Source organism: Actinia tenebrosa, unplaced genomic scaffold, assembly GCF_029948245.1.
Source record: "Actinia tenebrosa isolate PJP-AT-01 unplaced genomic scaffold, QUT_ActTen_1.0 PGA_scaffold13__45_contigs__length_12533684, whole genome shotgun sequence".
Classification (NCBI taxonomy): domain Eukaryota; kingdom Metazoa; phylum Cnidaria; class Anthozoa; order Actiniaria; family Actiniidae; genus Actinia; species Actinia tenebrosa.
The window spans coordinates 10,917,352-10,942,309 of NW_028292573.1; the positions used below are offsets into that span (position 1 = coordinate 10,917,352).

A 24,958-nucleotide genomic window follows, 5' to 3' on the forward strand; every position below is an offset into this window, starting at 1 on the left:
GATGAAAAATCCTAGCTAACCTCATCGTTCTCCTTATAAGGTGTGGATCCTTTCCCTCCAGCAATGTTAATACCAAGCCCTTTGGTGTCTCTGTGTAATGTGTATTCGATCTGTCGAAAACAGACAAGAAATTCGTTAGTGCACCGACATATGGGTTGCCTGTGGTAAAACGGAGCACGATCTATAGAGGGGTTGGGCTACTTGGGATAAGCATGCAACGTGTCTTTTAACTTAGTAGCCTCATTTTCATTCACAAGGGCTTGGTTGCTTTTCAAAATGGCTACAGAAGCATTAATAACTTTTCAATGAGAAATTGAATTTATAGCTCTGAAATGTGTCATAGAAACAGACGCACGGACAGAAGGACAGACGGAAAGAAGAAAGTACAGACAGACAGACGCACAGACAGACAGCAAGAATGAGTTTTATTACCTCTTCTATTACTTTGGTTACTGTTACCATCTGTTGTTCTTCATCCTCCTTAACCTCGTCTTCATCCTGGAAAAGCTTTTTCTTGAGCTTAGGGCCCTCTGTAGAACAAAAGCGAGAGGTCAGATATCAAAGCGAGGCTTAGGGGGTTACATGGTTCTCAGTTTTTCCTCCCTCCACAAGAACTTCAGAAAAGATATGAGAAAGAGTAGGAAGAATTGTGAGGCCGAAAAATGGGAAGAAAGTGGGAAGGATTGGGATAGAAAAGTCGAACAATAACTCACTAAGAAACGAATGAAACTGAATCAAAGGGCAATGAAAATAGAAAAAGAAAAAACGTTTCTACTTATCACATAAGAAGAAAAGAAATAAAGTATTAAATAACGAAATTACACCTTCCCAACTAACTTCGTGTGAAAAAAAATCAACAAAAAATTGAAATGAATAATGCAGATAAAAAACAAAAACTAGCGGTCTAGATCAGTAGAAAACTGACTGTGAGATAGCAAAAACAAATAGAACGAAATTGGATTTTGAAGAAAGAAAGATAGAAACATGCTGGTCAAACTAGGAAATGGAAAAAAATGGCACTTCAGCACAATCAGACGACCCTACTGCATATTTATAAACGAATATAATTTATGATACTTTAGGATACGAAGTTCTGTTAGATAATAGGTAGTTTTATATGACTTAAATAAAAAAGGTTGACAAAAATCGCGAATATTATGAGTGATTTAAATCTCTACAAACGCTACTAACAGTTTTCTTTTATATAATTTTTATATTAAGAACATTTCAAGAACATTTAGAAAAAAGCTCAGATATCTACGCGACCAGAAGGTTTCTAAAACATGGCGTCCAAACCAAAGTCGTGTTATTTTGAAGTTTCCTATGAATATCTTTTGTTCTTAAAACTATGGTGCTTATTATGACTTAGCAACCAGTATTGAAGAAGACCACCATTTTGTTTTGAAGTCTGTGGTTTTAAGCCAAGGTTTATGGAAAATCTTTACGAGGTTTATAATAATCCTAAGACTTCGTAAATATTCATCCCTCGAGGTTTCGTCTAAGCCGAGGGTTTTTGAAAATATTTGAAAATTTTATCTTGTTTTTTATCAAAACTTGTCTTAAACTAAGCTGAAGATTGAGAGACGAGTAAGAACATAAAAATTGAAAGAAGCGACTCTAGCAACATGTCCTTCACTTGTCAATGCAACTAGCCGCTTTTTTTTCCTCAAGATACTTAGCGAAAAAAAGAAGTATTTTTCTTCATATGTTTACACTTTACAGGTAGGAAAAATGGCAGTTTAGTCAGGCCTTTAAGTATCTAGAAAAACACTAGATACCATAAACGATATTCATATTGAGAAGAATGAATATCGAGAAACAGCGAGACGTCAACACAACAATGGTGGAATATTTACTGTAAGAAAAAGCCAGAATCATAACCGGACTTTGACTTCAAAGAAGCTAAAAATAATAAGTAAAAAACTAAAGAAAGCCTTTGGAAGACCATAAAAATAATAAAACAAAGCTTAGGCAGGTTTTAGTTCACCATACTCGTCTTTATATGTAGTTTTTAACTCGAATGACTGAGCTGGTTTATACAAGTACACTGATTTTTGACACTAAAGGATGAGAATCTAATCTTCTGAAACGCCAAATATTTATCTTTGGTGCTTGAAAAGACACTACATCTTATTCCCTCACTTTCTTTTTTAAACTGAGCTCAAAAACGTCAGAAAATTAAAATGAAATTTCTCTTTAAACTGAAGGTTTAAAAAAAATTAATCTTAGCCGTGTAAACGTTTTTTTCGATTAAAAAATTGACCGAAACCTTATCAGGAATAAATTTGAAAATTAAAGCATAGCTGAAGGCACAGACGTTCTGCATCATTTTGTTATCTCGATTAATGCTATTCTCAGAATGACATTTTATATTTAAAGGTAAACTACAGGTAGTAGAAGGGGAAAATAACAACATAACAAATGTACTCAAACGTTTTTTTGAGATCAGGTTCAATGTCAGACCAGAAAGCGAGGATTTTCCAAAACGACATTCAGTCCAAACAATAAAGGAGAATTTAAACAATATTTAGGATTCTAATTGCATTTTCAGACAGCAATAATATAGGTTTTGTAGCAATTTATGAACAGATGCAAATTTGTAGCATTTACCTGTCCAATACACCGTAAAAGGTCCGTATGTACCGACCAAAGCGACAACAGTCATCGTCTAGCTTCGTCCAAGATATATTTAATGGCGTTTAATGGCGTTGATTTGAACGTTGACTTAGCTGAACGTGATAGCCTGAATGCTGGAAAGGTTGATGGTTCTATCTTGGCTAACTCTCTGACATGTTTCGGGATACGCTTTGAATTATTTATTAGCCTCAAATCTTGAATTAATCAAGCAGTCATTATTCAATGACAACGAGGAAAGAGGATAGACTCAAAAAAAAAAAAAAAAAAAAAAACCCTGAATAGTAGCTAAAATTCAAAAATCAATTGGGCATCAAAAACCTGCTTCTGTAAATATTCTTTGAATTAATCGCATATCTCAAACTCAAGTAAAAATTTATAAAATAGATATAAAAACAGACAAGTAGAAACTCGTAAAGTCAGTTCGCATTAATTCACTGTTAACTTGAAGATATCTGCACAGATTCAAGGTTAAGGGCAATTTTCCTTGCCAAAAATCATATCTTTATCAGTTGTTTTCTTCGTCTTTCCTAATCTTCGAAAACCGCCATATAAATAACATATTAACTATTTAAATGAGATTTAAATGTGTGTGTATGGTAAAAACAGGAGTTACTTTTAACTGACTTATGAATTTTGTCATTACCATAACATTAAACGGCAATGCTACATTCTCCAGACGAACTATCACTACTAAACTTTCTCTTTTTATCTTTAGAAGATATAACTAGCTAAAAACTAGTGTGAGCTGCGTCGGTGTTTCTAATGAAACAATAATAATCATTATCTTTTTATCTTTGGCAACTCTATTTATCCGCTTTTCCTTTTTCAACATCAACCTACTATCTAGCATCTATTACATTTCGTCCCACATCTACTACATCCTCCCCCACATATAGACGCCTTGCAGCACGTCGAAATGCATCTCAGTTTGGAGGACGTAACAATAGGTTTCCAATTCTCATGAGATTGAAATGTTTTTGTTCTGTCCTCCAAATTGAGCTGCTTTGACGTCAAGGTACACACATTTACTTGAGTTTTGCTCTCAGAACTCCCACCCCACCCACCCTAACTACCCATACCCCCTACCCAACGCATAACACACTGTAAGTTCCCTCACTCCACCTTCTGTCCCTTACCTTCATTCTCATTCTCGCCTTCTTCACTTGTTGCTCCATCTTCACTTGCTCTAGCGAGTATCTCTTTAACCTTGTCCTCTTCATCTCCCTTTAGGTTGATTCTTTTATCTTTGAGGTAATGGGGCGTGTCTCTTCTTCTCAACCTGTCGTGTCTCTCAGGATGTTCTTCGCCTTCTATTCTTACTTTGTGCTCATGGTCTTCGTCTGATTCATCCTGAATAGTTCAAAAAAAGTTTGTTAATGATTGGTGGTAGTTGGGGGAGCGGGGAGAGGGGAGGGGGGAGCGGGAGCGGGGGAGGGGGAGGGGGAGGGGGGCATCGGACGAATTTGTTTGAGATACGATTCTGTACTAAGAAAAGAAAATCCCGTGATTAAAGATTCAAAAAATCAAAAATTTCTAGCCATCATTTCAAGCATAAAACATGTTTTGAAGTGACAAAAAAGCAAAAAGATCTAACTTGAAAGACGCCTGACAGTTAATATCTTGACAATATGTGACAAATCGTTACAGATTAATGAAAAAATGAGTTGGCAAAACTACCCTAAATGGCGTTTAGTTTCAATGTCAAAACGCAAGCAGACTTGGCGTGACCAGAAAACCAGAAATATCACGCCCCGTGATCATGTCAACGGATATCACACCGGGATTTCCATATCGTGACCTTTCTTTTATGCCGTGACTTTTCAGTCACGCGACGTCTGGAATTCGTGACATCAATAAAGCGTGACAAACCTGTTCGGGTGAAACTTCCTGTTCGTTTTCTTCTTCGGCATCTGCAAACCCAACGCCTCTTCTGGGGGTTTCAAACTCTTCCACGTTGTGGTTCTCCTCGACTGTTGCAACCTTATCTTCAAAGCTCAGCTTCTTGTGTCTAGCTGATTCTGTATCAGACACGCTCTCTTCGTCCTTCAATACAAACAGACAAAGAATTATGAATAATAGCACACTCAGAGCTTTTGGAACAATTTATCAGACAGACAAACATCGACAAACACTGCCCGTCATGTGCTATACACCAGAATATTCGAATGCTTGGAAACGATCAGCTGAATCAATCTCGTGAATCTCAACCAAACTCCACATTAATGTACTATCAATCAGAGAATGTTTTATTCGCGTCATCAATCAATAGAATGAATTTCATTACAAGTAGGGCAAAGACTGCCCGTCATGTGCTATACACTAGTGAGTATTCGAATGCTTGGTATCAATCATCTTAATAAGTCTCAAAGATCACATTCTCAGAATGCAGTGACAAACCAATACATTCTGTCACAATTAATCCACCGGCAAACGGTTTCCTATCTTTAAACCTTGGGGACGTACCGTTAATGATCTATGTCTGACGACTCCATCTTGTGCGGGATGCGTCTTATGGATCACCATCTTAGGATGCCTGGCCTTTAGGTCTTTGAATCTTGGCGTATCATGACGAATGAACTGAGAAGTCTAGAAAATCAAAATTTTTAATTTTATTTTATTTTTGCAATTTGGCGGGAGTGGTGACTCTTAACCCACCACGGATAAGCGTACAAGACACAACACTCAGCTAACATGTTGATATTTAAGGATGGAAGAAAACCAGAAAACCCGTAAAAAACCCTCGTGGCAAGGGAGAGAACAACACTTACAAATCAAACAACCTGAACTTAGATATTCTTAACCGCATTAGATCATATATTTTAATGAATTTTTGCGCTATATAAGTAATAAAATCATTATTAAAAATTATTAGTGGGGAGTTGAACAAGCGACCCAAGGCATGGACTACACAACGTTGAGAGAGTCAACACTTCGCATGTCACTCATTATCTTCCTTACCTCTCTGTCGTGATACCCAGGCAAATCATCAACAAAATGGATTCCCCCTTCCTTGGGTATGTACTCTTCCTCTTCTTCATTTCGGTTGTCCATCATTAGGTTATCCATGGCAAATCCATGACTGAGATCGTTCGTTAACATTTCTGTTTTCAGAGGGAAAAGCGAGGAAATAAATGACTGCTTTGACCACTGAGTAAATAACAGAAGCGAAGCTGTACAAACTCATGCACACTGTGTTTGAAGAAATAGAAAACACGCGCGCGTGTGCTGTGTGTAGTTATAAAGCACGCGAGAGGTGCGCGTGTGCTATGTGCAGTTATAAAGCACCCCAGGGGTTGGAACAACACAAGAAAATTGTAAAGAGAAAAATAATGCGTGGCAGACTATTTCTAAACACTTCTAGAGTGTTCTGCCATTCCCCCCCGCGATTTATATCTACACACATCATACGAATGACGAAATGAAATATGCGCACGCATTACAGTGTGCCCTCATAAAGCACGCGCTACCAAATGATCATAAAGCGAGATCTATCACAGCTATTAAGAAAGCCACCTACCTAGACTGCCCATTCCTTGTTGAGGCAACAAGAAGCAAGTGAGTACCTTGTTGTTAGTCATCTCGTCATCCTCAGTCTGCAGCTTGAGTACTGGTTGAGACTACACAACAAAATCAGTCAAAACCTAGTAAAATCTATATTTTTGAAAAACATATCTAGTTGCTTAATAACTAATGCAAGTTTTTTGGTTCCTATGGTGGATAATGTCGTGTTGGTGTGGCCATTAGCTGACTGCTTTATTCCTTACAGTGCTGTTTGATACCAAATTCAATAACCCATTGCCGACATCTAATGAGTTGTAAGGGATGGACCATTAGATAATTGATGGGGGGTTGCAGGAATTTTGGTTGCATATTTATTTTTTTGGCTCAACCCTTGAAGGTATTTTTTTTGCGTACAGTTAGATATTTTTCTTCTAGGAGAAGAGGCTTTTTTTTGAGATTCAAGTGCTTGCTTGATATTCTTTTGGGGATTTACACACCCCCCCCCCCCCCTCCATCAACTATCTACTGGTCCATCCCTAACTAGATTATATATCATCTTAAACAATTTATGCGTTCTTCCAGTTACCGTTTTGGATGGTGTTGCGTTGGTAAGGTATTAACCAACAGCATCACCCAATACAGTACATATAGATACATACTCATTGTCTGCATCTAACAAGCTGTAACTAGATTATACATCATCTTTACCTGGTTTTCTGACAGCCACAGGGCACTGAGAGGAAGTGTACCAACTGTCAATGGCAGGCATTCAAGTCTAGAAGCAGGGAAACAATAATTAGAGGAACAAACAACCAAAACCAAATAAAGAATGGGTTAGACAGACATTGTGGTTAGTATGTGTAAGCAGTGAGGGTGGTCACTGCCAGGGTTTCTTTTTGTCATCAGTGGTTCTTTTTCACCCCTCCGATATAAAATTAAATTAAAAATTATATTATTTTATGTTTTTCAGTTTATACCTGTTTCCTGACACATCTAATACATGAAGGTTGCGACAGTTTCCAATTTCAGTAGGAAGAAGTTGAATTAAATTATCCCGAACCGACAAGACACTTAGTTTATTGCAGTTTCCAATCTAAAAGAGAACAAACAATAAAGAACTTAATATATAGGGCACAAAAAGACCACAAGTTTTGGTGACATAAAGCAGTGATTTTTCCCCTGTCACTCTGAAGTTAGAGCAGTATTCATATGACTGTGAAAAGCTCACGGCACGAACACAGTTGTGACAAGGCAAGGCATACGCCAGACCAATCACATTACTCTCCATCCAATCAAATACCTGGAACATGGCATAAGCATGGCGCAAACACTGTCACACCAATGTCATGGGATTGCTGCAACTCACCTCAACTGGGACCGAATTAAGACGATTTCTATCTACATTTAAAAGAGACAACTTGTGTAGTTTGCCAATTGTTGATGGCAATTCCTGGGAATAATTAGAAATGAGAATTAAATAAATAAATGGGAAATCTTAAGGAAGGCATAACTAGACACAAAAATTAGTATAGAAAATCTCACAATCTTGAGTACAATTTGGAATTTATACAGCTGTAGGTATGAGTGATATATATTTAAAGTTTTCAAACTTGGACAAGCCTTTAGGTCAATTTGAGAACTTTCAAAACATCACGAGTATAAATTTTGAATCATATGAGAAGATCGTGCGATTTTTTGTTTATAATGCACTCAAAAAAATTGAACAGCTCCATTGGGACTCTACAGAGAACAACTTAGAATTTAATTGTACTCCTCTTGTCCAATCAGAATTGAATAATTTTGTCAAGTGTATTATAAGTGTAAATGTATGTATCGTCTTTAAAAATTAGCATATTTTTAGATAATAAACTGTGATATTGTTTAATTAAAAACACAATATAATTGAATTATTTACCTCTAAAAGATTTTCTGTTAAAATCAATTCCTGCATGCTAATGGCCCTGGAAAGGAAAAAACATTGTATGTCAAACAACTGACTGACCGACTGACTGACTGACCGACCGACTGACCGACTAAAAAAATGATGAGCAAGTGAATCATCATGTCATGGCACATCATCAGTTCATCAGTTCACCTCCTCAAGTTAATTTTGTGCATTCACAACATCAAAATTATGTAATAACTCAAAAAAAAATTTTCACAATAATCATTTAAAACATCTTATGATTAGTAATTAGGCTGCATCTTTCTTCTGGTTAACCCCTGAAACTGCAATGTATATGACATTCGCATTTTCATTCTGACATCATTAACTACAACTATGAAAATCCCTTACACACTTTTTCGCTCAGTTAATTAGCACTAATTGCCTACAGCATTTTTGTGAGGAGAAATACAAATTTGAATAAGATGGGAAATTTACCAAGCATTTTGGTGGTGAGAGTAAAGTGTCACCATCTTGCAAACACCCTATTATGGAGAATTTGAAAAATAGCAATAACTGTACATTACCCTCCAATAGCTGGAGTGAGAACGATCAGGCGATTTTGATCAACTTTCAACATCTGGAGCTTTTTCAACTTTCCTAAAAATAAAAATAAATACAATTTAACAAAAATAGTAATAATAAAGAGAAGAGAAAAAACAATTGAAATTATAGTGCAGCTGAGAGGGCTATTTAGCCAATAGCTGATGAGGGAAAAAGATCTGAATACAAGAAAATGATAGGGCAAATATATTTCAATCAATTTTTTTAAACTATTTTGAAAATATCTCTTTCTATCATTGACACCTTCAAAAATGATTATATAGGATGCAAAGTCATTGGAAAATACTAAAAAAAGACACTTTTTCTCAATGGCATATGTGATATTTCTTTTGAATTTGAATTTTCTTGAAACCCTCACATCCTAAAGTTTGTTTATATTGATTGTATAAGATGTTGTTATACCTATTGTATCTGGTAAATCCTCCAGAAAATTCTGCGACAGATGTAGATCAGTCAGGGCAGCACAAAAAGATATCTCATCTGGCATGTACTCAATTTTGTTCTCAGATGCATCAAAGATTTGAAGCTTCTTCAGATTTCCAATTTCCTAAATGATCAAATCATCTTTCATTTAGTTTCATTTAAAAGTATATATGATCAGGGTTTTCATTTTTATTTCAACTTTGGGGGCTGAAGTATATGCAATAAACGTTTTTTAAACGTTGGTTGCCCTCCCCCTAAAATGAGGTTTAAAATAGGTTAAAAGTTCATTTTTTTACTGATGAATCTCCCCTCTGAAGCCCCAGCTTCCCTTAAAAAAAAAACACATTCCTTCATTTGCTTTTAATCAAGTTTTACATATGGTCCACCTTTTGGAAATTTAATGAGATTTTGCAACACATAGCTATGTATCTATCAATAACTTGATTCAAGCTCATTACGCAGACACTTACAGGTGGAAGGGTCTTGAGCAGATTTCCGTCCAGCCATAACTCAGCTAAACTGGGAAGTGATCCTATGACATCAGGCTGGAGGGGAAAAAAATCAATAAAATATTTTAATTCGTAAATAATTGAATTCTCAAAACCTTGCAAAAATTTCACAACTTTTTTATGACCCACAGAGGCCTTTCTTTTTGCTGTTCTCAATCGTTTAAAAAGGAAACTTTTGCTGAACTTAGCAGTTTTCTATTTGAGGATGTGCTGAGTTGTCGTGCTAAAACCTCTATGATAAGGCTCATAACTTAGCTGTCACAATTACATGAGCCCACTCAAAACCACCAAATCCCCTCTTTGAGTGACAGTGTGTGACATTCCTGATGACGATAAGTGCATAAATACATTCCCCAGCAAGAAAATGACCAGAAAATCCAAAGATTTTGACATATCTTTACTTACCAATTCTTCCAGCTCATTACAGCCAAGATCCAGTCTTTCAAGCTTGGTCAGAAATGCTAAAGAACTAAAAACAAAAGTGAAACTAAAACCGTCAGGGATTAATTCACTTAGCAACAATTTGAAGATCAGCTACATGTTGGCTTATATCTGAGGAAATACTCAAAAAAATTAATGGAAAGCACTCCACTATACATAATGCTTTTCCTATCACTTCCCTCATGTTCTGCTGATCCCATCTGATATATTCCTACGCAAAGCATTTTTATCTCTTCTGAGATTGAAAATCGCCCTAAATTCTTAAGTTTTCAAAAGCAAAGCTGGAGTACTGTTCTTTAAAAAAATGTTCACAATGTCTGGATTTCATGATCAGAGAATGTGTTAGTTGATCATAATTTTCTCATTAAAAAATTATAATTTTTAATAATAATAATAAACAATTATTGGACGAGGTTTTGATGATGTCCAGGATTATGAATGTCAAGGTTAGTGTTATTGGGCAAAGCCGTTGCCCGAAGCCAATAACATTTGCAGAGACATAATTTGTTAATTTCGGATATCATCAAAAACGAATTCAATAAATGATTTATTGTACATTGTTCAAATAGATTAACTGATAATACAAAGATAGAAACTTTATAATAATTTTTTTTTAAATTTTCGAAATAATATAATTAAAAAATAATCTACAGATAACTGCCATCCACTGACCTATGCAGGCTTGTTTTTGCAGATAACTACCTACAGATAACTATCGACCTCTGAAAAATCGCTTCATCATGCTGATAGCTAGAATTCACCTTTTCGGCACTAGCCATCACAGGGTATAAATCATTTTAGATTGTGTTACGGTCACCAAAAAGTTCGGACATTGTTCTTGAATTTCCGTACAAATGTACCGACTCTAAATGAACTATTTACTTGGTTAATGTTTAGTTAGTTCTCTAAATACAAGTAAACGATCATTTTTCTAACTTGATTGAAGCTTTTCTCACTGCTATTGAGAGAGCTAACTAAAGAAATCTACATAAATTTTCTCTTAAAACTCAGTGAATTTGTATGGGAATCTGAAAATGATGTCCAAACTTTTTGGTGACCGCAACACAATCCAAGCTAGTGCCGAAAAGGTGAATTATATGTAGGTTCTTGACCAATGAGAATTCAGATAGCAAGTGATACAATAAATAATAATAATAATAATAATAATTATTATTATTATAAATAAACAATAAACTTTATTTCTATAGTGCACTTATCCTATGCTCAAGGTGCTTAATTATTATTATTATTAATTATTTTGATACTTACACTGGTAGGAATTTGATTAAATTTTCTCTTGCTTCAAGGACAGTTAACTCAACCAAACTGGTGGGGAAAAAAGAATGATTGCATGAATATCAATCTTATCCTACATAACAGTTTTAATATTAACATAAATTTGACCTTTTACATGATTCTTGTGTTGAGAATATCTTACTCATTTGCTGTGCTCACTCATTAGATATCCCCTCATCACTTACAAACATGTAATTCACAGTGAACTGGAAATTGTATATTTTGTCATTTTATCGACCCTAAATGTAGAATAGAGTGTTTTCGCGTGATGTCACAGCAGCCTTTATGGAGTACCAAAACAATGCATTTTCTATCCTCCAGGAATTGAACTCTATTTTTATGCAAATACTGTGCAGAAAGTTTCTAATGTTTATGGCTGCCTTCTCACGTGAGTGAAAATGCTCATGTAATAACAAGTTATTACATGTTAAGAGCCTGATATCCTTTTTATTCACTCATTCTTGCTTGTGTTCGCAATACCATATGGAAACTGGTGAATAAAAACAATATCAAGCTCTTGAGATGTGATAATCTCTGTATACACTAAGCCTTTCTTACCTTCCTATGTCTGGAGGCAATCGTATTAGTGATACATCATTCAGACATAAAGTGGTCAGGTTCTGCAGCTGTGAAAAACCATCTGGCAACCTAGCCATGCAAGGGAAAAAAACATTACTTTTTTTGTTTTTAATAAAAATTGACAAATTTAATTACAGCGTAGTTTGGTTCCTCTTATTATCATTGTTTTTACAATCCAAATGAAATTAGCTGTATCCAAACAAATGATATAAGAGTGATAACAATAATTCTCTACTTTAAAATGCAAAAATTTATCTTCTCAAGAATAAGACAATTTGTATTAGTATGCACACGAGGGGGGCCCACACAGATCTGACAAGCTTGGATATTGTATATTACATGGAGTACAAACAATATAACCGTGAAACTTTAGTGATACTAAATAGCACAATTTCATGCAAATTCCATTGTTTTCTATTGTTTAATTAGCACTATTTTGTACTATTTAGTAATTAGTGCTTCACGGATTAATATTGTTTGCACTCTATACATACATATATACACTTTTGCATGTACTTATCAAGTGTCCATAGCAATATGATTTTATATTTAATTAAAAATTTTGAGATTGAAGCTATAGTTATCAGCCAAAAAAATCCTTGTTGAAATTGAATACAAATGAGCGCATGATTCTGTAGGCAATGAACAAACTTTTCCTAGATTAAAATTTATATTGTGCTTTCCTCATTAATCATTCGTAATTGGATAGGATTTCTTTTCCAGTTATATAAACATTAAAGTGCTAATTTCCTAATAAGTTCTTCTAAAGAAAGGAAATTACTCTTATGGCTGACATAATGTCTGAAATGGGAATTCAAGATTTAATAAAATGTTATTTTAAGATAGATAAGCCATGTTCCGTTTGTGTTTTTCAGCCTCAAGATAGTAAATAGACAAATAAATTTACAGGAAAAATGAAATTTTTTCTGTGGATGTAAATTGTAATTTCCCTTGAGGGCTAAGCTCTTTATGAACACAGAAAAACTGATTCTAAATAAAGACATTTTTGCTAATGCCTTACTAAACTTTTCTTTTCATTCTGCCTGACAGTGTAAGTCAATAACTCAAAGAAATGGTCAGGCTTTGAGGTATCTGAATAAACTTAAAAAAGTAAAATAACATAAAAATGATAGGAAAATAACCCGACAATAGGCCCTCGAGCTATGGCCAAACAAAAAAATAAGTGTGTTTCCTGTTGTATGAGCGACCCTAATTTTCTTGCCGATTTTTGCCGACCCTAATATTATTTTCATCCCCAAAGCACCACAGGATTCCCAGTAAGCTCATTTCCACTTTTGTATCAGTAAAAATAACCGACCTACAGACCCCAATTATTTTTCTCATGCAATAGGAAACATACTTATTTTTTTGATTGCATGACCAAAGTTATATATTTATTTCCATCTATGGATTTTCATATCCACTCTAAATAGTTAAGACCACAAGGCAATAGATCATTTCCATTAAGCTTCTCTACAAATAAGGAAATATTTTGATTTCCTTTGTAAAAATACAAAATGAAATGTTTCCGTGGTTTTAGTGTTTTAAGATACATATTTCATTTTCACAGCTACACTCATTGGTTCAAAATTATGTCTATGACCAAGATAGAGATGTCATGCATATGATGGTTAAAGAATCACTTGTAAAAACAAAAACAATTTCATTTATTCAAACTTTTTCATGAGTTAGTTTTTCATACCAAGAGTTCATGGATTTCAAAACATCATATCTTTTAAGTGAGACATTCTTTGTGTTAAAGTTGATGTTTGCGAATAATTTGCTCTTATACAAGACTGAGCCTAAGCAAATGAGTCTGTAGTCAAGGATCAGAGCAGTAGCAACTGAATAAGATAAAACTATTGCCTATAGAATCTTGAAAACAAACACAGAATATTTACATACAAGAATAAAACACGTAAAAGCTTGTTTGGCAGCAAAAGCCTGTGTATAAAAGAATGTGAGGATAGAAAATGTGATTATACTTTTTCTCGTCACTATAAATCATAACTATAATCATATTTTTGCAATATTTTTTACAGCCATCACTTCCCTGGGGGGCTCTTCCACCACATTCTTCTTGACCAAGATATCAGCATTTCTCTATTTATAAATACATATTTCATTTCTTTATCTACATAGCTAGCTAGCATTTAATCAGAGGGAAATTTCTTGATAAAGGAAGAAATAAAAACAACAGGATCATTAGTCTTAAAAAATAGTGATTAAGTACTTATGCTTTCTGAAATCTTATCTCAACATAGGATTAAATGAGGAATGCAGAATTAAATCTGATAAAAAACCAAAAATAAAACATGATTTCTGTTCAATATTTAGAGGATAGGCAATTATGATTATCATTATTTTAACAAAATATAAGTTTGGAATTAATATTCAAAAATTTACATGTATCTTAGGATACGGTAATTAATATATATTTTAGAATTGCCTAGAAAGAAGACTGTACCACATCCCTAGTCCTTTATCTGACCTTTAAGCCACTTAACGATTCAATACAGAAGTTGTTCTTTAAATAATTATTATTACAGGCACATGACAGTTATTTAATATAATTGAAGTACAACTAGACTAAATTTCCTTTTCCAAAAGATCAGCATGTAGTCATACACTGAAAATTAACTACTTCTAAAGTGCTTCTAAGGATTTCCGTCATGACCACTGAGATTAAAACTTTTAACCTTTTTCCCAGCCCAAAATTTATCCAAACCTGAAACAACCTCTGGGCTGATCCAAGTCAGAGCACAGCTAACTCACAGAATAATTTGGAATTTAGCTTGTTAGGTTTTGCATAGGGAGTAAAACCAGAGAATCAGGAGAAACCCCTCAAATCAAGGAAGAGACCTAATAAACTCTACTCATACGTGATGCTGAGTCCAGGAAATGAACCAAAGACCCGAGAGGTGATATATGAATGAACTATCGCTACACCATTGTTGATTTTAAGTTTGGAGCATTAACCATAGATCTGTTTCACTTGTTCAATATCCTGAATCGGAATATGGTGACCAGTTTGAATAACAGCTTTTGTTCTGCACTGACTAGCGACTGACTAGCCTCTCAAAACACTTTTATGTTTCCATGTGAACATGCGGCTAGTCAGTCGAGGCTAGTCAAACTTTCATGATACATGTACAGTATCAAAGCATTAAAACAGGTTTTCTATAAACTCTTTATACTACATTTTTAAAATCTCTGTTTGCAGGAGGATATTAATAATATATGGTATGTTGATTAAAATGAAGGCAATATTTGATGAATAATTAATACATAATAAGTTTCAATTGGATACTTAAATTTAAATAAAATGTCAAGACTTTTAAAAGTTTTTTGAAAAATCTGATCTATACTAGAAAAAAGAAAGAATATTAGTTATCATGAAAGTTGTGGAGAATTGTACTAATAATATATGATAACTGTATGACGTTGAATTTAATATAATTAAGTAATCAAACATTTGAAAACTTTTATAAAATTTCTTTAATCAATTAAAAAATTTCTGAAACTTGAATTTAAAGAAATAGTAATAAAGAAAGATCTTAGAAATCAATGAAGAAATCTAAACCTCGTCTTTTTTTCAAATCACAGAAAAATATGAAAAGTATGTGAAGTTTTGAATTTTTTTGGGTTATGATCTCTGTTTGCACAATTAGCAAATATTTCTTAAAAGGCATAAGATACCAATGTGATTATTTGAGGAAAAAATAACTAAGCTTATAATAAAAGCATGTTCTGCCCCCTTATATTATTGACATTATTCTAATAACACTTAGATTCTTTCATGCATGTATACACACAAGAATAACCAAAACCCCATTCTCCAAAGCTTGCAAATTAAAATTCTCAAAATAAAATTCAAAGGTGTTTTTTCATTTTAGGTCTGTTTTGAAATCCTAAGTTTAATTTTAAGAGGTTTTCACGTCAGATCTGTTAATGCTACTTACAAAATTACATCCAAATAATTTGAATTGTAAAATCTCTGAAAAATTCTAAGGATGGCAGATATGGTCTATGCAGAGAATTTGAGACTAGTCAATATTGTTAATAATATTCCTGCACACTTATTTTAGAAAATAAAAGCAAAAAATATGCATTTTACGGTTTGTTTATTGTAACGCTTGATTATCAGGTCACGCAAATTCGAATATTAAAAAATCCAGGTTCGAAAGTACGATTGATTTGAACAAATATCCCATCCTTTTGATAAAATTTGATTCTGCCTAGAAAATCAAACATGCAAAAGGTATAAAATATGAAGAGGGAATCCAGTTAAACTAAGAAACAATGTTCGGGTTGTTATTCTAAGTTGTAAATTAACACCGGCATCTTAAAATAATTATATTTGAAGTCAAGAGTGGAAAACAGGAGCTAAAAACCTAAAAAATTTCTTCATCTTGACCATAAACAGTCGAAGATACAGAATACGGTTCAAAAAGACATTGTTTACTTTGTTTGGCGCTTATAATTACTGAAGTTCTTATACTTCTTTACAAACATGACACCAACTTCATTCGTCTAGTGTGCCTAATAAAGATCAAGAACTAGTCAGAAAAAAATATATAATATAAAAATGGAAGAATCGAGGTCTAATATAACAAGGTTTAGAGGTTCCTTGGGAGTGATTCAACCATCCACTTGAGATATTTCAGTAGGATGCTAAAAGTCAAAACTAAAATTATCGTTTATAGGTTTACGTTTTCGTCCATTTGGCACAAGATAGTGCGAAGATTTCCTGATATTTAGTAGAGATTGGAAACGATGGGCGTTGTTGAGGCAAATTTGCCACTAATTTTATCAACGAAACCCGATTAATACAGGACAACGATGCTAGGAAAATCCGATAAAATGCCTATAGCAGTTGGTAAAGAATTTCTGAAAATTTAGGACGCTCGAAATATTGCGATTATTTGGGCATTCTTTATACGGATGTGACACAATTCGGGCGCGTATCTCGACCAAAACCACAATCACAACCATCAAGTTAACTTAGTCAACGAATTATTTCAATAAATAAGGTAGCTGATTGTGATGGAGAGGGTTTGATTGAGGTTATGCATAGCTAAAGGATTAAATATTTGGCGCCGATCGAGCCGTTCCTTGCAGTACGACTCAACGAGCCATCCATCACAAAATCATTACGAGAACCCCAACTACGAGTGCACGATAACAACGTCTTACTTGGAAATAGGGTTTCCGCTTAGATCCAGAGACTTTAGAGCCTTGCAGTACTTGATATTTTCTGGTATATCGCAAATATCTGCAGAAAGGAGGAAATATTTAGTGGGTTAAGAAGCATTGCAGTTGGAAACTCAAGAAAATGAGATCAACAAGCGAACAAGGTTGTTAAACGCCAGAAGCATTGATCACAAGGTTCATCAATCACCCTATAATGAACGATTCAAAAGGTTTTTTTACCTCTCTCGGAGAGTAAAACAAACAGGCTTATCGATAGTCATTTTGCTTACCATTTCTACTAATATCAAACTCCTGTAGACTCGCCAAGTTGCCGATCTCGGGAGGTAGGCGAGCAATCTCATTGTCGCTTATGCCCAACCGCTTGATGTTGTACAACCTGAAAAACGGCTGCAAAAAAACGTGAACCATAAATTAGATTCCCTCCAGGACGACCTAAAAAGGACAGCAGAAGATCCAGCCTTACCCTAGGGAGGTCTTTGATCTGGTTAGCGTCGAGAAAAAGCTCCTCCAAATATCGCTCATACCGGTAAACTTCGTCGGGTACGAAGTTAAGGCTGCAGTGACTGCGATCAAGTGAGTCAACTTGGCGGTTGCAACGCCAAGGAAGCAGGCACCGAAACATTGGTTCAACCCAGCACAACGACTAGTACAATGTCCAAACTAGCTATATGGAGTATTTTGGAGTTCCGGCGGCAGGTTATTTAGGAATCCCAGGGCTTTTCATGTGCTTGTAGTGTGAATGTTTTGGGACAAGGAACGAGAAAGCCAAACAGTGACGTCACGCGTCATGGCCGACCTACCCATAATCCTTCGCAACCACCCTTCCATCCGCGCCTTTTCTATCTCTTTTGTTTTCTTATTTTTCTTATTTTCTCCCTTTTCATCACAAATGAATTCGTTGAAAGATCGTTATTACAAACAATTCTCTAGGATTCGTAGTTGAATAGGGGTGATTGAGTGTTTAATTAGTGACAAATTTTTTCCGAGGTTTAAATAGCCGATCGTAAGTGAAGCGTTACGGAAATAGCCCCGGAAATGAGAAGTTATTGATCGATGTACACAGATTGTACTTACTTCTTAATGGTAATTTACCAGACATTTTATGTTTTCTAGCAATCTTTAGTATAACTGCCGTATAATGGGATATTTTGTTCGGTTCTACATTGGTTTTGTAATAAATTTACTTCCAAGAATAAATGTTGGAAAGCGAAGCGGCCATTTCTGTATCGGAACTTCCCTACACTACGGACCCAACAAAACGAAACGAAGTGCCGGGTCACTACTCTAGGCAGGGGTTGATCTGGGGGGCTTTCAGGAGATTCGTTTATTTGGACCCCCTACATAACCACGAACGAACCCACTAAATGACAACTACGAACCAACCCCCGAAGTCATCTTGATTTTTCGAGTGATGTAAATCCCCTAATAGACCATTTCCGTTCCAGTTTCAAACTACCGCCGTGTTCCTTGATTACAGACTTATTAACTCAGGCTTAGCATTGTATCAGTGTTTATATCTTCACAAATACCAACGGTAAAGTAAAGAATTCAAAACTTCAACAATACTACCGACGGACCTGGACTGGAACACATTGGAAGATTCTGCACAATGAAACTCCTGACCAACAGAGAACTGGAAACTGGAGTAATAGAAGATGGAAGCCCCGACTTTTTGGGTTCGCCAAACGACAGTCCCTTTTTTGCTCTTTTCGCCAGTTTGAACCCCCCCCCCCCCCTACACCCTAGTTAAAATCCCGGGTTGACCCCCTTTTTGGAAATTTTGAGAAAGCTTTGAAACGGCGACACGAGAACCACGAACTACCGTTTAACGACAGACTGTGCTCTGATGAATTATTAGCAGATACGGTGCAAGACCGTAGCGCCCACAGGGACCGGGGGGACCCGTGCCCCCCCCCCCCCCCCCCAGTTTCCCCCCTGAAAAGCAATAAGTAATATCTCATGAATATTTATTCTTTTGTAATCATTCGTTGTGAAGAGATTTTGTGCCCCCCTACTGACCTGAATCACAGTTTTTCAAGGCCCGCCCTGTTGAAATAAAGCTGGTGTGCTAAGTGCTAATCAAGTTGCATGGTTGATAGATTATGTCAGGGTTGTAAGTACCCATCTAACAACTTAGTGGTTACAGTAATGAAGTGGAACCTCCTTAATCTGACCACAAAAAAGACGACAAGAATTTAATTAGAGCCAATTTACCAATTTGCATTGGCTACCTTACTTTCCAATTCGACCAATCAGCAAAAGTGGTCAAATCCTGTTAACTAGTTTGTTAAAATGGTCAATTATGCGCGCGATCGATGAATTAACAGACTTTAAGACACGACAGAGGGGGGGGGGGGGGGGGGGGGGGGCAGGTGAAATTGAGGGGGGATCAGGAAAATTTTGGTAGGAAAAAGGGGAATGGGCAAATTTTTATCAGAAAAATGGGGGGATGCACAATTTTTGGAAGAAACTACAAGCCTTGCTTAGGTATTTTTTTGATCGTATTTTTTTGCATGACTTTTAAGAGGGTGTTAAGAATTATTCTGGACATTTCAAATTTTCACCTGCCACCCCCCCTCTGCCATACATTATGAACGCAGCCTAAGTTCAGTTCAGTTCAAAGCCCTCATACTCAAAACGGGAAATATAATCAATGATTTTGTTTATTACTTCACAGTTACTGTTATGCAAATTCTTTTACATGAAAGAGATTGTAGGTCTAAGACTGACTGATCATAATTGTGGAATAGTGTACTCGCATGCTCCCAGTTTAGTGGGTGGTTTAGTTGGTGGTTTAGTTGGCGGCGGGGCTACTGGTTTACGATAGCAGCAAATACCCATGAATGCACCACAACGACGAGCATTATATCCTTGGCCATTGGGACATCCACCGTAGGCAAAATAGTAGACTCCTGAAACCTTTTTGGAGTTGTACGTACAACTACAACCAATTCGTTTGTATTTCTCTGTAATGAAGGATAATTGAATCTCTTAGTAAGCGAACGAAATAGACGCCATCTTGGAAATTTGTCCCCTAATACAGCCCCACAATGCACTGCAATGCCAACTCGATCTAGTTTTGTCCTCAATTAGTAATGGCTAATTAGATCAATGGGTATGGACAGCAGCAAACTTAAATAGATTTTAAGAAATAGGACAACGCCTTGCATCTTATTAGACTCACGAAAGATGAAAAAAACACACAAATGGGCTTCCTGTGGAATTATAGATTGATAGCCCCTTTCTTTTAAATGAGTAAATGTGTCAAAATGAATCCCAGAAATGAAATGATCGCCTTGATATTAGTAAGATCCCAAAGTTTCAGCTCATAACATAACACCAGGACAAATGACATATTGAAAATATAAAATTTTAGAAGGATTTGTATGAGAAAAATGCTGTGGATGGCAATGGGAGGCTACAAATATTTGTTCCGTCCAACATAGTTATTTTTGAAGGAAGCTTACGTTTGGATGGTCGACTAGTTCGTTATGGTTTTCAAAAAAGACAAGTTATCTTTCCCTTGATTCGAGAGTTTTACCCCAGGGCCCGGTTGTACGAAGGATGGATAGGGCTATCAGGGAGATAAATTTTATCCAGTGGATAGATTTATTGGATAACAGCATCGACTTATCCACTGGATAAGAATTTGGATTTATAGCACTATATCCAGGTCGTTCGAATTGTCCTCCCTCCGCAAACCCTAACTTACACGTTGATCTTTGCGAATGGGTTGAAAACAATGGTACAAACCAGAGAAAAACCCTCGTGGCAGAGGAGAAAACCACACATTAAACAAACTCTATCCTGGTCCCAGGAATCGAATCAACCGAAACCGTTTATAATAGACACACAGTGTCGGAAGGTGAACCATTCGTTTCTACAACTACAAGTATCTAATAATTTACCTTTGCACTGAAGTATAGACTTTGTCTTGAGTGGTTGGTACTGAATGCCTGCCTCTCTGAAAAGTGATCTTTATCACTGGGAAAATCAGTTGGAACACGACATGAAGTGTGCATGCGTAAAACGTTGGTGTTGATGTTGAGCACGAGGTGTTAATCGTCGTGGTGGGCAACGCCCATTGCTCAACACACTTTTGCGTGTGGTTATGCAATACCCAGTGATGCCAAACTGTTGCAATACATACTGACATATGCTGTTTGTTGCATCTCCTGTGCTTCAAAAATCAACTTATTCTAAATTGGAAACAGTCATTAGACAACAATGAGTCAGCAGCCGTCTTATCAACCGATATGAGTAAGGCCTTCGACTCCATGTACCCGCCTTTATTGCTAGCTAAATTACAGTCCTATGGTCTCTCGAACGACTCCATCAAGCTCTTTAAATCATACTTCGAAGACAGGGAAAACAGAGTGAGAATTGGAAACTACACTAGCGACTGGAAATTAGTAAACAGAGGATGTCCAAAGGGTTCTGCACTGGGACCAGCCCTTTGGAACATATTCCAAAACGATCTGTTCTATGAGGAAATAAAATCACAACTTTCAATGTATGCAGACGACCACCAACTCTACTCATCACACAAGGAAATGAAAGAGGTTATTAACTCTATAGAACAGGATGGTAGTAACACCGCAGATTGGTACAGACGGAACTATTTGAAAGGCAACATCAGTAAATATAAAGCCATGGTAATGACCAGAGACAAACACGTACAAGATGCAAGGAACGTTGTTATAGGCAATTTTAACATCAGTCAGGAAGATAAATTTAAATTGCTAGGAGTGACCCTGGACAAGGAACTGATATTTACAGACCATATATCATCTATTTGTTCTACAACAAGCAAGAAGATAGGAATCCTCACACGGTTACGTAAATTAATACCCATCCACGCGAAACTGCAGATTTACAAGTCAGCCATTCTACCTCACTTTGATTACTGCAGTCTAGTCTGGCACTTTTGCAAAGCAGGCGACAAAAATAAACTAGAGCGAATCAACGAAAGAGGACTGAGAGCTGTATACTGCGACTATGAGTCACCCTACGAAGAGCTATTGAAGAGAGCAAAGCTCACCACATTGTACAACAGAAGACTACAGAACATTGTGATCTTCATGTACAAAATCGAAAATAAGTTATTACCACGAACTTTAATTGACTTATTTAAATCACCGACGCATAAATATAATCTAAGGAACATAGACTTTTCATTGCCTAGCTATAGCACTGTAAAGTATGGGAGAAATAGCCTAAGGTATTTTGGACCACACTTATGGTCTAAGCTTAGTACTTCGTTAAGATCATCGCCATCCCTTCAAGCATTTAAGAAAGGAATAAGAGTTTCAGACCTGACCAAGCTGATAAAGTAACACTCGCTTCAATCATATTAATCTATCTATTTACTCTTACTATGAGAACTGAGTGAGTTCATCAAATATCGAAACTATATCTATATTTATATATATATGTATATATATATATGTATATATATATATATATATATATATTTTTTTAAATATTTATTTTAACGGAATCATATTTATATTTATATTTCATAGACTTATATCTACCTATATATTTATATATATTTATATTTAAATTTATATTTAAATTTACATTTATATTTATATTTATATTTAAATTTAAATTTTATTTACTGTTTATATTATCATTTACATTTCTAGTATTATGTTATAGTCTCCCCGATTAGTAGGGTACTTGTGCCCGGCTAGAAGATAGAGACTTAAATAAAGTTATTATTATTATTATTATTATGATTACGATTCGATATCTCTGGATTTTTTGGTACGACACAACTTCAACTTCAACTTCAACTTCAACTTGTTTATTTACACTTTTGTTATATACAGTTATATATTTACAGGATATAATATACAAATACATATTGTAATACAAATAAGGGAAATTATATTATTTTAGGTAATAAAAGTGTAGGGCGATTAAAGTAGCTTATGCTTTCTAGTTAATTGCCCTCCATAGTGTCAGCTGAAATAAAGCTGGTGTGCTAAATGCTAATCAGTTGCATGGTTGATAGGTTATGCCAGGGTTGTAAGTAACCCATCTAACAACTTAGTGGTTACAGTAATGAACCTCCTTGTAGAACGTAGGATTACTGAGTATAGGTCTAATTACTTTTTTTTCTTTTTCTTTCCCTTTTATTCATGTAATTATATCATTGTTACTATCTTTTATTCTTGTACATATATCTTCTTTTCGTAATTAGCTTTCATTGTTTCATGATTTATATATAGTTTGTATTTTCTTATTCTTATTCTTATTGTAAACGTCGAAACGTCGTCTTTTATCAAAAGATGTTTTTAAAATATAGTTTTTTATCGCTGAATTTCTTAGTTAAATGCTTTAGTAAGTCGCTACTTCTACACAATTTTTATTGAACACAACAAAACCAACTATAAAGTAGAAGAGGTTAGTATAGGTCTAATTACTTAACAATGGAGCAATTGGTTAATGACCATAATTGGATTCTTTAAAAAAGGGGAACACCCTGCTAAGCAACGTTCAATGATATCGGTTCAGTAATAAGGCCCGTGCTTTCTATGCAAAGTAATTAGGTACTTATATGAGCTACGTTTCAACTTTTTGAAACACTGTTATCTTGACTTTGAATTAAAGAGGATCAACAGTTTGAACAACCTCGAAGATGCAGTTCTCATTTGTCGTCTGTTTGGTTTTCGTATGCCTCGGCACTTACCATGTGAGTGGAATGACAATGCCTTTGGATCAAGGTAAGAAGTAGATTTAAATTGTCTTAATTGAATTGTATCAAACTAAAAGGTTAGTCTTTAATACCCGGCATAGGGGCTATTAAGAGATGGTCAGTGTTCCATACCTATTTTCTATATTCAGTCCTAGCCTCTACGGGAATACGATTTGTCAGTAATAGGTCTCTCCCTTGACTCGAAGGTTTTCCTCAAGGTTCTATGCATGGTTTTCCTCCCTCCTCACACGCTAAATTCCGATTCCATCTGTTAGTTGTTTCAGGATTTGATCTGTGAGTTAGCCGTACCCTCCCTTAGATTAGCCCAGAGGTTGTTCAAGGGTTCGACCTGCGAGTTAACCATTCCCTGACTTTGATCAGCCCAGAGGTTGTTTCGGGATTCGAACTGTGAGTTGGCCATGCCCCGACTTAGATCAGCCCTGAGGTTGTTTAAGGGTTCGATCTGTGAGTTAGCCATGCCCCGACTTAGATCAGCGCTGAGGTTGTTTCAGGGTTCGATCTGTGAGTTAGTAGATCAGTCAGCTAAGAGGTCATTGCGGGGGTTTAATAAAATGAAGTATATAGCTTCTGCGAGTCTACCTTGTGTATCTGAACTACTACCTAGCCGATGTCAAAGTCAACACACTTACGCAGTATGGCGTATGAAAAATATGGGATCTGCGCGATTGATTCTCTGACACATGTAAGTGGTGGGGACCACGTTGCATTAATTGAGGATCGACTTTTTCCATACACGAAATAAAAATAAGGGAGAAAAGTTTTTAGTTTCATTATTTTTTCTCTATCTTCTCGTTTTCCTGCAATAACCTACCTGTGGAATGATTTCATTTAACCGGTGAAACAAAGTCGTAAAAAAAAAAGCTAAAAGAAAGGAAAACAATAGTGGAATTGATCAATCATACTAGAGCTATGTGAACAAGAGCATTAGAGATGGAAATGTATATTTTTGGACCTTGAGGAAGCAAAAATCACACGCACTGCATGCAACAATCATCATCTGTATTGTCAATTACGCTTAGTACATTTGCACACAAGGTAGGACAGAAGACACTAAGTGAAAACGATGGTACCTTTTTTTCATAGATACACAATCTAAATAATTTGATAATACAAATGATCGAT

At 35.6% G+C, this 24,958-nt stretch overlaps 1 protein-coding gene and 1 long non-coding RNA gene across 2 annotated transcripts in view; one reads left to right on the forward strand and one right to left on the reverse strand.

Moving 5' to 3' along the window:
- The window catches only part of LOC116293185 (protein scribble homolog), a 41,224-nt gene extending 23,336 nt beyond the window's left edge, over positions 1 to 17,888 (reverse strand). Inside the window, exons 1-20 of the mRNA XM_031700584.2 lie at positions 17,573 to 17,888; positions 17,379 to 17,496; positions 17,092 to 17,170; positions 11,875 to 11,964; positions 11,290 to 11,346; positions 9,985 to 10,048; positions 9,541 to 9,615; positions 9,050 to 9,194; positions 8,611 to 8,683; positions 8,054 to 8,099; positions 7,505 to 7,588; positions 7,116 to 7,231; positions 6,847 to 6,913; positions 6,155 to 6,254; positions 5,596 to 5,738; positions 5,101 to 5,223; positions 4,507 to 4,680; positions 3,774 to 3,987; positions 433 to 530; positions 21 to 110 (exon numbers count right to left, since the gene is read on the reverse strand). Of these exons, the coding sequence (XP_031556444.2) occupies positions 21 to 110; positions 433 to 530; positions 3,774 to 3,987; positions 4,507 to 4,680; positions 5,101 to 5,223; positions 5,596 to 5,738; positions 6,155 to 6,254; positions 6,847 to 6,913; positions 7,116 to 7,231; positions 7,505 to 7,588; positions 8,054 to 8,099; positions 8,611 to 8,683; positions 9,050 to 9,194; positions 9,541 to 9,615; positions 9,985 to 10,048; positions 11,290 to 11,346; positions 11,875 to 11,964; positions 17,092 to 17,170; positions 17,379 to 17,496; positions 17,573 to 17,731 (2,115 nt within the window). The 5' untranslated portion in view covers positions 17,732 to 17,888. The remainder of the gene's footprint in view (positions 1 to 20; positions 111 to 432; positions 531 to 3,773; positions 3,988 to 4,506; positions 4,681 to 5,100; positions 5,224 to 5,595; positions 5,739 to 6,154; positions 6,255 to 6,846; positions 6,914 to 7,115; positions 7,232 to 7,504; positions 7,589 to 8,053; positions 8,100 to 8,610; positions 8,684 to 9,049; positions 9,195 to 9,540; positions 9,616 to 9,984; positions 10,049 to 11,289; positions 11,347 to 11,874; positions 11,965 to 17,091; positions 17,171 to 17,378; positions 17,497 to 17,572) is intronic.
- Positions 6,100 to 7,204, forward strand: LOC116293187 (uncharacterized). Its single transcript, XR_004196784.2, has 3 exons — positions 6,100 to 6,192; positions 6,862 to 6,988; positions 7,109 to 7,204. It is a non-coding gene; the product is annotated as an uncharacterized LOC116293187 (long non-coding RNA).
- Positions 17,889 to 24,958: the final 7,070 nt, after the last annotated feature.